This window comes from Pecten maximus, chromosome 10 (assembly GCF_902652985.1).
Source record: "Pecten maximus chromosome 10, xPecMax1.1, whole genome shotgun sequence".
In the NCBI taxonomy this organism is placed as follows: Eukaryota; Metazoa; Mollusca; class Bivalvia; order Pectinida; family Pectinidae; genus Pecten; species Pecten maximus.
The window spans coordinates 37,403,005-37,420,191 of NC_047024.1; the positions used below are offsets into that span (position 1 = coordinate 37,403,005).

The window sequence follows — 17,187 nt, forward strand, 5'->3', positions numbered from 1 at the left end:
TCGGAGTTAAGGTCAACACCCAAAGAATTGAACAGCAGGTCAGTGAAGGAATGAGGAATATAGGCAAGACAGGCCTTACGGGGAATCTCAAAGCTTGGATGTATCAGCATAGTCTTCTTCCACGCTTAGCCTGCCTGGCCCTTATGCTCTATGAGACCACAACTGTAGAGAAAATAGAGCGCATAATCAACAGACACCTCCGGAAGTGGTTGAGAGTTCCCCAAAGCTTAACTGCAGTAGGCCTATACAGCAGGACAGCAAAACTCCAACTTCCTCTCTCGTCACTAGTTGAAGAGTTCAAGACAAGTAAGGCAACGCTCATCATGACCTTGAACGAAACAAAGGATGACAAGGTTCGACTAGCCGGCGTGGAAGTACGAACTGGCAGAAAGTGGTCAGCATCAAGAGCAGTTGATGAGGCTGAGAGCAGGCTGCGACACAAAGACATCGTTGGAACAACTGCAGTAGGAAGACAAGGCTTAGGAACATCTAAAAGCACTTTCTGGAAAAAAGCTGATGCAGAAGAAAGGCGTAGGATGGCCCAGAAGGAAATAGGAAGTAGTGAGGAACAAAAAAGGCAGACTAAAGCAGTTGAACCTTGAGTTTAGGGAGCATGGACTAGGTGGGACACAGACCGCGTGCACTGTCCTGGTCGGAAAATCTGGAAGTACACTCAATTCCTATTGCAGTTTCTCCTTCGGTCTGTGTATGACGTACTTCCAACACCAGCAAATCTCCATAATTGGAACCTTGTAGAAACACCAGACTGCCCTCTGTGTGGACAGAGAGGTACCCTTTAGCACATACTTGCCTCTTGTCGCGTGGCTTTAGCACAGGGGAGATACACATGGCACCACAACCAAGTCTTAAGGGAGCTGGTAGACATTATGGAGAAAGAACGGAAGAGCAAGGGCAGCCAACCAAGGCTCAAACATACACAGATCACATTTGTGAAGGAAGGTGCAACATCAACACCAAGCTCAGAAAACTTCCGGAACCCTCATTCAGGCAGGAGACTGGAAGATGACTGCAGACCTGGATCAGAGACTAACTTTTCCGGACATTGTACCAACCAACCTCAGAACGGATATGGTTCTTTTGTCACCATCGACAAAGAAGATAATTGTTATAGAGCCAATAGTACCATGGGAGGAAAGGTACAGCGAAGCCCACGAAAGGATGAAAGCGAAGTACGAAGCATTGCTGGTGGAGTACAGGGAGCGAGGTTAGCAGACGTGAAGCTACCCAGTGGAGGTTGGATGTAGAGACTTCCCCGCACAGTCTGTGTGGGGAATACTATCTGCATTGGGAGTACCTGGACAGTACTAAGAGATCAGCAGTGTAGAGGATGGCAAAGGCAGCAGAAAGATATTCATGCTGGTTGTGGATGAAGAAGGACATCAGTAGCTAGACACCCACCACCGACGCGCCGTGTCTGATCATCACTGTGGACCCCCATCCTGAGAGTGTACCTAGCTATGGTAGCACACTACAGTAGGATAGGGCCATGGGCGATTTTTTTGTTAAGCAAATAACTCCTGTATTATGATATGCATAAAAAATGAAAAAAATTAATTGTACACTATAATTGATATATTCAGTATGAAGTAGTACATACAGGCTTCACATTCGTTAAAACAAAAAATTAATAAATTGGCTCCGGATTTAAAATTTCCGGATTTTCCGAAATAGTGTTTACACAGGAAATTTAGTTTTTCGAAAAATGGAAGCCCACCGAAAAGGTAAGATAGCAGGAAAACTTAATTTACAACATATGTCAAAACAAGATTAATTCTGTCTTTGGGATAGAGATATTGAATTTCAAATAGGTTTCGGAAAATTGTGTAGAGAATTGTGTCATTTTGGGTCAAATATCATAATATTTTGCAATTTTTGAGCATTTTTTAAGCTGTTACCATGGTACAAGGTGCTTCTCCAGAGATTCGAAATTTGGTTGGATTTACTTTTAATACCACTTAGTTACATTCAGGATACCTTTCTTTTTAGAATAGTTTAACAACAATGTAGCTGTGCTGATAATGAAATATTAATCATTATTAAACATTATTAAGACTTTGAAATTACCTTAAATCATATTTGTCAGCTTTAAGATTCAAAGTGTTATTTTTTTTAAATGTAGTTTTGTATATATATAAAGTCCAAAACTAAAAGTAAATTTGAATAAGACTGGAGAAAATGGAAGCCTATTATCATGAATTTGCTAACCCCCCCCCCCCCCCCCCCCCCCCCCCCCCCCCCCCGCCCTCCTCGCCCCCTTTTAAACAACAATAAATCCTTTTCACCCGCAAATTGCTTTATACTAAATCTTATCATTAACCCTGCATTTTGAAAGACTCCCATCTATTTTGTCTCAACTCTGCCCTTAGAAGCCAGGCCTTCCAACCCAACATTGAATCTCGTTCACCCAGTTACTGTGGTTACAGAACGATACAAAGATGTTAGCTTGGCATCCTAATATAAGAAAATTGAGGAATTCAAAATCATGACAGGGTATTGATAAGTGTGATCAAAACCAACTCTCCACTATAAACTCCAGTTACACCAGAGGACAAAGGAAAACCCAACTAAAAATCAGTTTAGATAAACCATAGGGGAACACCGCCTGGAAAGCTAAGGTAGGAATGGTCTTCCTAAGTTGGTATGCTGCAAATCAGATACCACATCCAGAGATGAACCAAGTCATGGGTCGGAAAGGTAACTTGCCTATATTTTTATACCTGGGCGACAGCTATCCTCAAGTCTTAACAGAAGAAAAGTTTTTTTTAGATTATAAATCAGAAGCAGGGTAATATTTCATGGTGTTAACGGTATTCCGAGGTTGGGTTCGATGATGTAACGAACATTTCCTCCCAAACGACAGATGATGCCGACGTATACATATTTCATAGTGACTTCTAATTTCACGTTTCACAAATCCATGGCGGTGTATTTTGAACTGAAATTCTAATGTTATCGTCCTTTGTCATTATACCATATCATCGACCTTTAATTATCTGGTATGGGACAACTAAAATGTCGAACAACATAAAATTTTAAAACATAACAGAAATCCCTGGATTTAATGGCAGTGTTCTCTTTCACCGACATGGCAAGACACCAGAATCGCGATATCACGTTTACCCCAATATATCTAATTAATTTGACTTTTGTCTGTAGTAACTGATCTGGCAAGAAACCAGAATCGCGATATCACGTTTACCCCAATATATCTAATTAATTTGACTTTTGTCTCTACCACTGATATGGCAAGAAACCAGAATAGCGATATCACGTTCACTTCTATATATCTAATTAAATTGACTTTTGTTGTGTTTTTAAAATATCATAGCTGACCAGTGCATTGGAACCAGATACTGTATATAACATTAAACTATGCTAGTGATATCTTTCGTTAAAGTCACTTCAATCCGGTAGACCAGTATAGGTCTCTTGATTTATCATGTTTGATCCTTTCAGAAACTTTGACCTCCATCTCGTGTAAAGTACTATTTTTCACTATTTCACGTTCAATGCGATTCAATTGAATTTTGAATCTGTCCGAGTAAAGACGGATACGAAGATGGCGTTTGACACTTCCAATCGTGTCGATATCTATTTTTAATGAGGCATGCAATCATTGTTGATCGATTATTTATAGGAATATTTCAGCGGACGTGACCCTTCATTTTTATTCATTCGTTAGGCTTACCTATTAGATTAAACCATTTCATATAATAAGTATATTTTTTAAAGCGTTAACGGTTTTCACAATCATAACAGGCCCATCAGGTTTTTTTTTTAAACACACTTAAAATTTATGATTACTTATGTACGGCCAGGAACAAATCCACAGTAAAACGTGATACCTAGAATTTTCCAATAAAATTTGATATAAATGTATCATATGTCTGACCACTACCGAAAGAAATGATGTTGCATGGAAAAAAAGAGGAATGGCGTTAATTAGGAGGCTAGTTGTATTGTGATATCAATCAATTCTACCCAATAATTCGCCAGAAAAGTTAATTGCGCCAATCAGATGCCAGGATAGTTGTGTGCGCCCCATTCATCCGGATATTCGTCTGTGACATTGTTTTATTTGTCATAATCGGCAGCAGGTTATTGTTCCCATGTGAACATTCAAATTTTCACATTTTTCTTCTGAATCAGAAAGCGTTCTCACATCACTGAATCAGAAAGCGTTCTCACATTGCTGCTATTACAAAACAAGCATGTTATACCTAATATTCAAGTGTGCTATTTGTATAATAATCTTCATCTGGAATGTAAATTCAAGTCAATATGTGAACAAATCGGATGTAGTTTTCCAAACGGGAAGTGGACAAAAGAAGAACAGGGACTTTAACAAGAACACGGAACATTTCGTAAAGTTCGTTGTTGATAGGAAATATGAAAACAGAGAAAAACGTGTGAAGAGACAAGTACTCAAGGAATGCCCACAAAGTAAGAGGTTTTTTTATCCTTATTAACCACTTCAGTAGAATTACAAGCCCAGACTTTTAGAGGTCGCTTAAGACATAGGATCTAAGATATTCAGATGGAAAAAATAAATGTCCAGGTCTCATGGAAACTACGCAAATAAAAAAAAAAAGAAGATATTATTTAAAATTGTTTTTTTTTTCACTGTCATAATTGTATTTAAGGAGATAATGGCATTTTTCCCGAAAATTCATTATCGTTGAGATTATAATTACCTACCAATTATCAAAAGTTTCTTACATTTATTTCTTTACACATTATATACATGTAGTTCAATCAATTAGTATAGGCGATGTTTTTTAAAAATTAATATCGTAGATCCTACGATGTGTTTCACATTCAACCCACTTTAACATATTTCGTCAATCATTTTCCGTGTGAGCGCATGTTTGTACCATGTTTTGAGAATAGAATTATATTTATTTTTGCTTGGTGATGAAATGTTCAGCTTTGAAGTAAAGGTGGTATAATGGTATCAGAAGTTTATGCCCTTAGCATGACTAACGAGTCCAAGAATGACGAAACCGAGACAATTTTATGGCGTAGTTTACCTTACGTAAGACTCTACTGTATCTGACTCCCAAATTTTTATTGAAAGGTTCTAACATCTTGTGTGTGTTTGATATATTCCTTTCAGTGGGGGTATTCAATATGTACCAGGATTAAAACCCAGACATTACTCTCAACCCTCAGGGTAAGATTCTTAAGTTTTCAAACACTCAGCAAGCCTCGTGTTTGGTAACTTAAGAATCTTCCCCTCGGGTTTATGTCACACGAATATGTCTAATTCCATATGATGTCTTAAAATGAATGGACAAGTTACACCTAGAAAGTTATGTCTGATTAACACAGCACTGATATTGACATATTCCGGAAAAAATCCATGGCTATAAGCTGTAATGCTAAATCTCGTCCATTACATGTCTTTAGATGGTCCGTTTCGCTATATTGTCCTTTTCGCTAATATTTTCATTCTCATAATCAACTACATATACTCTATTTACAGAGGTAATAGTGTGTTGGCAAGACACCAAGGCATGGTGTTCTTATTTCTTCATCCCGACTCATGAAATTATTTCAACTGATCGAATTTACATGGGATTTAAATCGCAAATCATCACGACGTATCTTTTTTACTCGTACAATTGTTTTCGTCTCAAATTATTTACAATTATCGTACTTTGAATTCGTGTATTAAAAAATCAACATATATCAATTTTAGGGCGTCTTCGTGACATGGAAAATAACTCGTGTCCGCCGGAAACATCTCGCCAACTTGTGAAATACGAATGTTGTATTCACTGTCTAGACTCGGAAACAGGAGGCGGCTGCGGTAAGTACTTTGTTCCACTTGTTGGCCTCTGTGTTTTATTTTTTCTCTTCGATGTTTTTTTTCTCTACTTAACATGCTCTATCTTCTACTAGGCATACACTGTATCTTTTATTAGGCATATGTTTATTTTTTATCCGATATGTGCTGTATCTTCTACCAGACATATGCTTTATTATTTAACCTGACATATGTTTTATCTTTTTCCAGACATATGTTTTATCTTTTACAAGCCAATTTTTTTATCATTTACTTGACATATGCTTTATCTTTTACCAGACATATGCTGTACCTTTTATGTCTTATAAAAGATACAGTATGCTTCATCTTTTACCCGACATATGCTTATCTTCTACTAAACATATGCTTTATCTTTTACCAGACATATGCTTTATCTGTTACCAGACATATGCTTTATCTTTTACCTGACATATGCTTTATCTTCTACTAGACATATACTTTATCTTTTACTAGATACATTCTTTATCTTTTACTAGCCAAATGTTTTATCATTTACTTGATATATGATTAATTTTTAACCAGACATGTGCTTTATCTTCTACCAGACAAATTCTCTATCCTTTTCTAGACATATGCTGTATCTAGACATGTGTTTGTCGTTTACTCGATATATATGCTGTATTTTTTGATTGACATATGTTGTATCGTTTACTTGATATATGCTGTATCTTTTACTCGCAATATGTTGTAGCGTTGACATAAGGTTATGCTTCACCTGACATATGCTGTATCTTGTACTCGACATATGCTGTATTATTAACTTGACACACGCTGTATCTTTCACTCGACATACATTTTGTATGCGGTATCTTTTACTAAGTGCTATTCATTGAAACACATGTTAATTCATTCTATAGGGTTTCTTATTTCTGTTGGCGACATGTGTAGTGTTGTTGAATTAAGTATATATCATTAAGGTATATCTAAATTATCTTTTTACAGAACCGTACGACTGTACAGCGATCCACGCCTGCTCTTCTGTACAGGAGCCACTTCTGGATGTAAACAAAGACGACTCGTTGTTCAATGGACTTACAAAAGTTAACTATCTCAACTTAACTTACAAAAACATTACCGTTCTCCCCGACAACGTGTTCTACGGGCTGTCTGATCTGGCCTCATGCTCTCTATCCTTGAACCGGATACGTGTTCTCCCCCACAACGTCTTCAGTGGACTGTCCAAACTGACTTACCTTGATCTATCAGGCAATATCATACAAGATTTACCCCACAACGTCTTCAGTGGGCTGTCTAAACTGTCTTACCTTGATTTATCATTCAATACCATACACAATTTACCCCACAACGTCTTCAGTGGACTGTCTAATCTTGCTTACCTTGATTTATCATTCAATACCATACAAGATTTACCCCACAACGTATTCCATGGGCTGTCTAATCTGACTTACCTGAATCTGTCCAACAACAACATAGGAGATTTTCCCCACGACATTTTCAATGGACTATATGATCTTACTCATCTCATCCTAGGAGACAATGAGATCGCGGTTCTCCCGTTCGATATTTTCAATGGTCTGTCTAACCTTACTTACCTAGTTATATGGTACAATAACTTAACAGTTCTCCCCTACGATCTGTTTGATGGGTTGTACAAACTTCGTATAATTCATTTAGCGTTAAATGATATTGCGGTTCTTCCGTTTAATATTTTCAGCGGACTTTCGAATCTTAGAAATCTCTATCTTAACGAAAATAACATTACAGTTGTTCCACACTATTTGTTCGATGGATTACTTCACCTGACGTATCTCGATTTGTCATTCAATAACATAGCAGTTATCCCATCTAATCTGTTCATGGGACTGACTGATCTTACTGCCCTACATATGCACAATAATAAAATCGCTTCACTACCTTACAATGTATTCTACACAATGACTGATCATAACTATCCACTGTATAATGAATCAACCATACCACTCAATGTACATCTCAATCTTCAAATACTAGATTTATCAAACAATGCATTGACACAATTACCACGGTTACCAAGCAATCTATCTTATCTAAATATTGTGGGTAACAATTTAAGAGTGACGGAACATATGTTTGAAGGTTTAGACAATTTAGATAAATTATTTACTGATGTTCCATTCATGTGTTGTGTTAAGCCACCGTCAGTTGAAGATAATAACTGTAGAGAGACAAAAAATCCATTATGGATGTGCATTTGGGATCCTGATCTATGTAAATCTGAAGGTGATGCCATATCCTCCTGTTTTGCTTTGATTGGTTCGACGGTACTGAGAGTTTGCCTTTGGTTAATTGGGATATTTGCTTTAATTGGAAACCTTATAGTCATAAGTTACAGGCTGTTCCTTGACAGAGAAAATATTACAAAGAGCTATTCAATTTTCACACTGAATTTGGCTATTTCTGATTTATTAATGGGTATCTACCTGCTCATAATAGCTGTTGTCGATGTGTATTACAACAACATTTACGCTTGGAATGACTATGATTGGAGAAACAGTATGTTATGTACTATGGCGGGTGTCTTGTCTAATGTATCCAGCGAGATGTCGACGTTTCTCGTGTTACTGGTGACGATAGATAGACTTATTGTTATAATAAGCCCTCTTTCTCGTCTCACCCGATGGAGTATTTCATGGAAATTGACTTTACTTGTCTCGGTGTCGTTGTGGATTGTTTCTATCACAATTGCAGTCATCCCTATTGTTGCTATGCAGTCATACTTCAAAGGTGAATTCTACTCCCAGTCAGGTGTGTGTCTTGCCCTACCACTTACAGGAGACGAACGGCCGGGGACTGACTATTCTTTCGCAGTGTTTGTTTGCCTCAACAGCATCATTTTTGCCGTAATATTCATAGGTCAGATTTGTATTTGTAAAAGTTTGAGGAGAAGTGGTCGCTGTATTACCTCCTCACAGAGTCGCCAACGGGAGAGGACTGTGGCAACGACCCTGTTCTTTGTGGTGATGACCGATTTTTGCTGCTGGTTCCCTATTGGTGTCATGGGTACGTTTGCTGCTTCTCTAACGGTGCATAATGCGGATAGGACTATAACACCATTGAATTTATATTGTTCATCATACAGCATCAGAGGAAAATGAATTCTTAATCTGTATTGTATTGTCATTGTAACTCTTTTTGTGAAACATATCATTTAAGAGGGACTTTGCACGCACTATAATACATATATATATATATGTGTATGTGCATCATAGATAACAGAATGCCGCGTTAATTTCTTTCCTTTTTTTTTTTTTTTTTTATATATGTGTATACCAAATAAAGTGGAATAGACCTTGTGAAGGGCTTTAAAGATAGAATAAATCTAACTTTAAAACAAATCTGTAGATCTCCCGAGCACTTTCGCAGTTCTTCAAATATATATATGGACCATGGGTTGAGAATTCGTGTGAGGTCCCTGTTGATCCAGTAGAAATGATGTCGCCGTGTGTTTGTTATGTTTTAGGAGTGGTATCACGATATGGAGTTAAAATCCCAGACTCGGTGTATGCCTGGGTGATGGTGTTCGTACTGCCAATCAATGCAGCTATCAACCCTTTTCTGTACACTGCTTCAGCTATTTGGAGGAAGAGAAAACAGAATGTGAGTATTAATTGACTATACCAGCAGGTTCATGCCCCAGTTTACACTTAAACCCGTTCGTTATCGTGTATTTTAAGAGTTTTTTTTATATCAATGTAATGTTGATAAAACGGTTTGCATGGCGGGGTCGTCGATTAAGCTTAAGACGCTTACCCTTCCGGAATACCTAATCTTTATATCTCCGTACATCTTTATATCTCCTTACATCTTCATATCTCCGTGCATCTTTATATCTCCGTTCTTTATATCTCCGTACATGTTTATATCTCCGTACATGTTTATATCTCCGTTACATGTTTATATCTCCGTTCTTTATATCTCCGTACATGTTTATATCTCCGTACATGTTTATATCTCCGTACATGTTTATATCTCTGTTTATATCTCCGTACATCTTTATATCTCCGTTCTTTATATCTCCGTTCTTTATATCTCCGTACATGTTTATATCTCCGTACATGTTTATATCTCCGTACATGTTTATATCTCCGTTCTTTATATCTCCGTACATGTTTATATCTCCGTACATGTTTATATCTCCGTACATGTTTATATCTCCGTACATGTTTATATCTCCGTTCTTTATATCTCCGTACATGTTTATATCTCCGTACATGTTTATATCTCCGTACATGTTTATATCTCCGTTCTTTATATCTCCGTACATGTTTATATCTCCGTACATGTTTATATCTCCGTACATGTTTATATCTCCGTACATGTTTATATCTCCGTACATGTTTATATCTCCGTACATGTTTATATCTCCGTTCTTTATATCTCCGTACATGTTTATATCTCCGTACATGTTTATATCTCCGTACATGTTTATATCTCCGTACATGTTTATATCTCCGTACATTTTTCTTCATGCAAATTTTTATTTTGTTCGAGATTTGACTCCGTTCTATCGATTTTGAGTTAGAATTATGGTAACTTTTCATGTTGGCATTATCCTGGGGTTTTTGATACACGATTTTGAGTTAGATATATGATTTTGAGTTAAATACAAGATTTTAGCTACATATCCGATTTTGAGCTACATATCCGATTTTTGAGTTAGATAAACGAGTTTGAGTTAGATATACGATTTTGAGTTTGATATACGATTTTGAGCTAAACGATTTTGAGTTAAATATAAAAAAAATTATATATAAAATATAAAATAATTGTAACAGAGCGCATACTCATCAAATTTAGATCATCTCCTCCGCTAGGGATCGAATATCTCACTAGCCGATTTAATTAATATTAGTTATATGTTTGGGATTCTTCCTACAGGAACCAACGCCGGTGACGTCATAGAAACGGCTTCGGGTCCTGTTTACCGATGGCGCCAATACATCAAAGCAACAGCAGTGGCCAGACAATGTCCAACAGTGAATCACCCGCAAACACAGTGAATAATTTGGAAATGCGAATCCGCCTTTAATTGCTGTTCACGTACCGAATTTATAACAAAAAATCAGGCTGTAACGCAAAATTGATTACCCCTCAATACTTATCTCTACTTCATTAATTGATATGGTCACAGGAAATTTCAGTCATATATCAATTTAATATATGATCAAATATTTGCCTCGTGAACTTGACCTCATACCAATCACTTCCCGTTTTGATCCCACTCAACTTTGCTTCATTTAATTCTTTGTACTGTAAAAGTGATATCTACGGCCAAATGAAAACATATGTATGCCTATATTGAGAATGGTATGCAAAGTATTTATAGCAAGTATATGATAGTCATAATAAGCTGACGTATAGCATATCTACACAGGTAACGAAATACAGATATACCTACAATATGTTTTGCTTGTGAGATTTATATTTTAAAGTTCAAGAAATAGTCATAACTGTTGGATATATCGCTATACGGAAAAGAGGCATCTGTAATTGAAATAGATAAATGTAAAGATCATCGACAGCCTATATACTGCTGGCCACAAAAATGTATAAAATGTCAATAAAACAAATCATAAAACATCCGAAAAGGTACGTACCAGATACAGAGAAGGAAAACAGTAACATTTATAACATAAATATTTACGAAATTTAAGTAAAAATATTAAATAGCAATCCTGAAATCCAAGAATGCTCCCCTGTGGTCATTTTGTTTTTCAAAACAAGGTACCATGTATGGGCACAATCTGAGAGTAACCTCTCCGGTATTTAGAACCTCCCCCCCCCCCCCCCCCCCCCCCTCAACAAAAAAGAAGAAGAAGAAGAAAAAATAAGATGTTATAAATAAAAATTTGACAATCAAATACGACAACAACTTCAGAATGACCTTTTTCAGGATAATAAAAGATTGCCCAAAGTTGGCCATTTTATATACTGTATTTCATTTGCTTTAAATACGATGTCAAGAAAGGTATAGCTGATAACAGCGTTTTTGTAACTTTTGATATTTCATTAAGATATACAGCAGCCTATTTTTATATAGTGACACGAGAGGTTGTTAAACTAAGACTATATCCACTCTTCTTACATCCATTCTTAGAATAGTTAAGTCGGGGGCTGAAGTCCTATTTGCAGGAAGACCTTCGGTTGCTTTTGACGAGAGCTGTCTCTTCTATGAAAGGCGAGCGACGGTATACGTAAATAGTTGTGAGCGATAAGGAAGCATATTCTTAAATCACCGAAGATAAGATAATGAGAATGCAAACTATTATTGAATTTCTTATCAACAGCATCTTGGTGTGTTTGGTGATAAGGTTTCCCAACAGACTTTTGACATACCTATGGAAACAACTGTATCCCTCTTGTTGGTGACTTTGTTTTATTTAATCATATTGAAGATATCCCTTGACTATACTATTGTATACTCCACTCATTTATCAATATATTCTTATTATTCTTATTATTATTGTTATTTATCATTCATTCGATACTGCTGCTTATAAATGTCATAACATCTGTAACCTTACTATTGCAGTTATTTCCAATATGGTATATATCTTGCTGTTATACTCTCAACGGGTATATGGTATTGTTATCCAAGAGTTGAGAAACAAATTCTTCTAAATGTATTTTATATCAGCATATTGTAGACCGATCACCAAGTCTTACTAAGTTTAGGATACAAGCACACGATTTAAGTGTTGAAACTGGTAGATACCAAGGTATCTCCAGAGACCAAAGACTATGTGTATTATGTAATAGAAGAGAAGTTGTAGATGAGACCCATTTTATATTATTATGTCCAGTTTATTCAGAGTTGAGAATTTTGTACATCAAGACGTATTTTAATCGACGCCCCTCTGTTTTTAAGTTAATTGAATCATTTGCTAGTAAAATGTTAAAACTTTAACAAATTTCAGTAAATACCTTATTCATACTTCGTCCAAAAGGATATCTCTACTCAAAATATAACTGAATTGGGCTAGTCAGCATTTATCAAGTTTCGTTATTTTGTTTGCTTTAGAAAGTGTTTTATATACATGTGTGTAATGGTATGAATTATAATTATATCTGTTGTGTTCTCCACCATCTTGTTCAAATGAATTGTAATGTGCGTTTATGTATCATGTAATTCCTATATGTTGTGCTACATTCGGAAATAAACTGAATTAAATTGAATTCTTGTCGCTTTGACCTAGATCCGTATGTTTTGTGTTGTCGATTTGAACTAGATCCGTATGATGGATGTTGTCGATTTGACGTAGATTTGTATATTTGACGTAGATTTGTATAGTGGGTGTTGTCGATTTGACCTAGATTTGTATGGTGGGTGTTGTCAATTTGACCTAGATTTGTATGGTGGGTGTTGTCGATTTGACATAGATTTGTATGGTCGGTGTTGTGGATTTGACGAAGATTTGCATGGTTGGTGTTGTCGATTTGACCTAGATTTGTATGGTGGGTGATGTCGATTTGACCTAGATTTGTATGGTTGGTGATGTCGATTTTACCTAGATTTGTATGGTTGGTGTTGTCGATTTGACGTATATTTGTTTGGTTGGTGATGTCGATTTGACCTAGATTTGTATGGTGGGTGATGTCGATTTGACCTAGATTTGTATGGTTGGTGATGTCGATTTGACCTAGATTTGTATGGTTGGTGTTGTCGATTTGACGTAGATTTGTATAGTGGGTGTTGTCGATTTGACCTAGATTTGCATGGTGGGTGTTGTCGATTTGACCTAGATTTTTATGGTTGGTATTGTCGATGGAGCGGATGACTATAATAGTCCTGGAACACCAGGTGTTCTACCCCATTATACAACTAATACTACAACATACCGACAAACAACCAGAGACACCATGTGAAATATACCACGGTCATTTCGTGTTATACAGTTTAGATATTTCCCAATTTATTTTTTTCAAATTTGTGAATATCACAAGAAGCTGTGACTACAACAAGTGGCCTACCAGGGAATTGATGTGTTCCTTCAGAGAGAAGGGGTCTACTGGCAAGACATGGCCGATTCGATGCAAACTTTACTCATGCTCAAACTCAAGGTTTGTGCTCAAAATAAACTTTTATACTCACAGATTTTGTTCTCATGCTCAAGTCGTATTCATAAAAAAAATATGTGCTCAAGATTTGAGCACGCTCTTAAATTTTCTTGAGTAAGGTATTGTCCATGCTCAGGATACTTCCTCACTATGGCGGAAGGACGTTTTGTGAAAAGAGAAGTGAGAAAAGTGGTCATACCAAGGCCAAGGCTTATAATGGATCGCCAGAACCCCCTGGAGTTCCTTTCAGATGAAGAAGTGTTCCGGCGTTTTCGCTTTTGACCGGACACCATTGTATATATCGTTGGTCTGTTGGCGGATTCAATTGCTCATAGAACACGTGTCCCTCCCACCACCTGTTAGCGTGAAGACCTTCCAAGAAGTTACAGCACGAGAGGTAAGAGTTACTCTTCGAGTAGTTTCCATTTCTTCAAAACAACCGAAATTAGGCTCCAGTTAATATTAAAGAACAGACAGTTACAATTCCAAAATTGGGAGATTTTATTTGCTTCCAATCACACACATATATAACACCAGAGGTTATTGAAAGCCTGGTACATATCATGATGGAGTGTCGTAATACCGCTTTAGTATAGGGTTAAATGGTGTCACTAGATTTTCGGACATTTTCATATGCAGGTATGTAGGATAGGGGTATTCAACTCAAGGGGTCGCAACATGTGATGGAACCCGAGGGTTTTACAGACAAACACTTCTTATTCCTCACAAACCGAGTGCACAACGCAAGAGTTTCAAAGCTATCGTGTTGTGTTGAGTATCCTATTAATTTCAATATATATTTGTTCATAATTCAATCTTTACTGCAAGATTTATTATTTGGTTGTTAACTGACAACTTTTTCAACATTAATTTCACCATTAATTTTATCACATTTTAATGGATTAGCGATATATTCATCCACGTAAAATACACGAAAATATCTGCACGATTTGTTTTCATTGTTAGAAAGAAGATTGTGACAATCACAATATGTAGTATTGGCCGCTACACTCATACAAGCTTGAAAAATATCTAAAATATGACTCTAATTTAGATATAAAAGTGACTGAAAATACACGAGTTATCTCCCACGCATTATGAAGTGCTAGTTATATTTAGACAAATATAAATTGCTTGCTGGCAATACCTGGTATATATTTCAGGATAATAAATTGACTGGATTATGTAATTGAAAGATTCTTCGTAATGAAGCAAAATGAGCTTTGGCTCACATATATACCCCCCACACCTAACGAGAAAAATCTAAATATGACTTTGACCTGTTAATTAAGGATTGATTTTTATTTTTGTTGCTTCATCTCAAAACTCAATAGAACAGCCAAATTATTCGGAAAACACTAGATAGCGCTTCTGTGGTGTCATTGACAACAAAGAGTAAACAAAATAGTGCGGAAAAAACAATGCAATCAATATGATTTACAATATTTATTGAAATATTTGCTTTTTTTGTGAATTGACAATCCATCATTAATATATATTTCTTTGATCGTATTGCATAAAGTCATAATTTACCACCGCGCACTTTTACTCTGACGTAACGAAGTACGTAACGAAGTCGCCGATATCGATGCGCATGGCTAATCACCGTGTGTAATTATCGGAAATTAATAACACTGGGCTTGATAAAGATCTAGAGACCGGTATACAACGCAAGTGCAAATATTTAACGTTGACCGTAGAATTTGAGGTCGTGATATACAATTCAATTCAATTTCTTTATAAACAATTTTCGACCCCTGGGACAACAGAGGACAAGCATATAGTATAGAGGAGCCAAAACGGCAGGTGAATGAACATGATTAGAAATATCGTATTTTCACAGCACTTGTATATTGTATTAAAGGATTGATTTTCATAGTAGTTGTATCGACGTGTATTTACTTTGGGGTAGGTACATATTGCTTGTTGCGCAAAGCGGGTCAAGTTAAATATGTACTCATCCCAATGTAAATGGACTTCGATGCATGAACAAAAAACAAAAACAAAAAAAGCAATCCTTACATTTACACTTGATCACTTTGGCATTTTTAAAAAAAATCCAGAGGTCCATGGGCCTTAACGGTCATCTGACCAAACTATTGGTGATTGTGTACTTCATTGACTATCAAAGAGAAAAAAGAGGCCCTATGGACCTAAATCGCTGATTGCTGTTGATTGTTTTTGGTTGAGAAGTCTCAAAACGAAGTCAAGGTTATTCACTTGAACAAATTAGTAGCCCTCCACCCCAGCATGCTTCGGGCCTTATATCAAGTCCCTGGGCCTCTTGGTTATTGGAAAGACGTAGTTGAAAGTAGGTCAAGGTCATCCATTTGAAGAAGCTTGGTAGCCTTTTATCCTAGCATGCTACAGGCCTAATATAAAGTCCCTAGGCCTCTTGGTTATTGAGAAGACGTCGTTTAAATAGTTTAGCCTATTTGACCCCGGTTACCTGGAAAGTAAGTCTTAAGGATACTAAGACAACGAGGCCGGGCGATATCGATGAGCAAGCCTAATCACCGTGCAGTATTTAGCGAAAATTAATTAAAAATCACATTTGACCCTTTAGATTGGGCCGATTGCTACCAATCAGGTTAAGAATCTGATGTTGTGAACTTATGATATTAAAAACATTGAAAATGGCTAATTTGGATTTTTTTCCCATAAAATCTTCTGATCGCTATTTCAATCAGGACGATGCTCGTGTTTTTCGCGCGACATAACAATCACAAGAGGGTCGAAAAAGCGATAATTATTAAATGGAAATATGTCCGGTCACTACGAAACCTTTTTTTTTTTTTTTTTTTTTTATAGTTATTACGTTCTGTCATTGCGAGAAAGGACGGTGCTTAGCGGGGAGATTTGATAGTTAACTTGATACATATTTGCCATAATATGTTTAATGCTTTTTCTTCTTTACGTATTTCGCTTTGTCCTTTGTGTCTTTTCGAGATAGGTTGGGAAGACGAAATGCCAAATATCGGTCTTCATACACCTTCCTCATATGCCTGTATTGGTTATTTGTATAATGAAACAAACTTAGAGACTCTTGTTAGCCGTAGAAAACTACAACTGCTATAAAAGATTCATAATAAATGTACCTCAGACTTCCTAAATTATATTCTTCCACTCATTATTGGTGAAAGTACGAGGGCTGATTGATATGTTGTGAGTCTGATGTTGAAGGATTGGATTTTGAATTCTATACACTTTTGTCAGCGATGTCTAAGGGCATCGATGACACTTTTATAGAACTCCTTTTCTTGGCTGTACAGAAAGTA

At 36.6% G+C, this 17,187-nt stretch overlaps 1 protein-coding gene across 1 annotated transcript; it reads left to right on the forward strand.

The window, feature by feature from the left end:
- The first annotated feature begins 887 nt into the window (after positions 1–887).
- LOC117336673 (G-protein coupled receptor GRL101-like) lies at positions 888–11,629 on the forward strand. The gene is made up of 7 exons (XM_033897281.1): positions 888–1,254; positions 4,324–4,464; positions 5,723–5,833; positions 6,794–7,384; positions 7,823–8,851; positions 9,312–9,448; positions 10,730–11,629. Exons 1-7 carry the CDS (start codon positions 888–890, stop codon positions 10,751–10,753), a joined length of 2,400 nt encoding a protein of 799 aa, XP_033753172.1. The 3' UTR covers positions 10,754–11,629.
- The last annotated feature ends 5,558 nt before the right edge of the window (positions 11,630–17,187 follow it).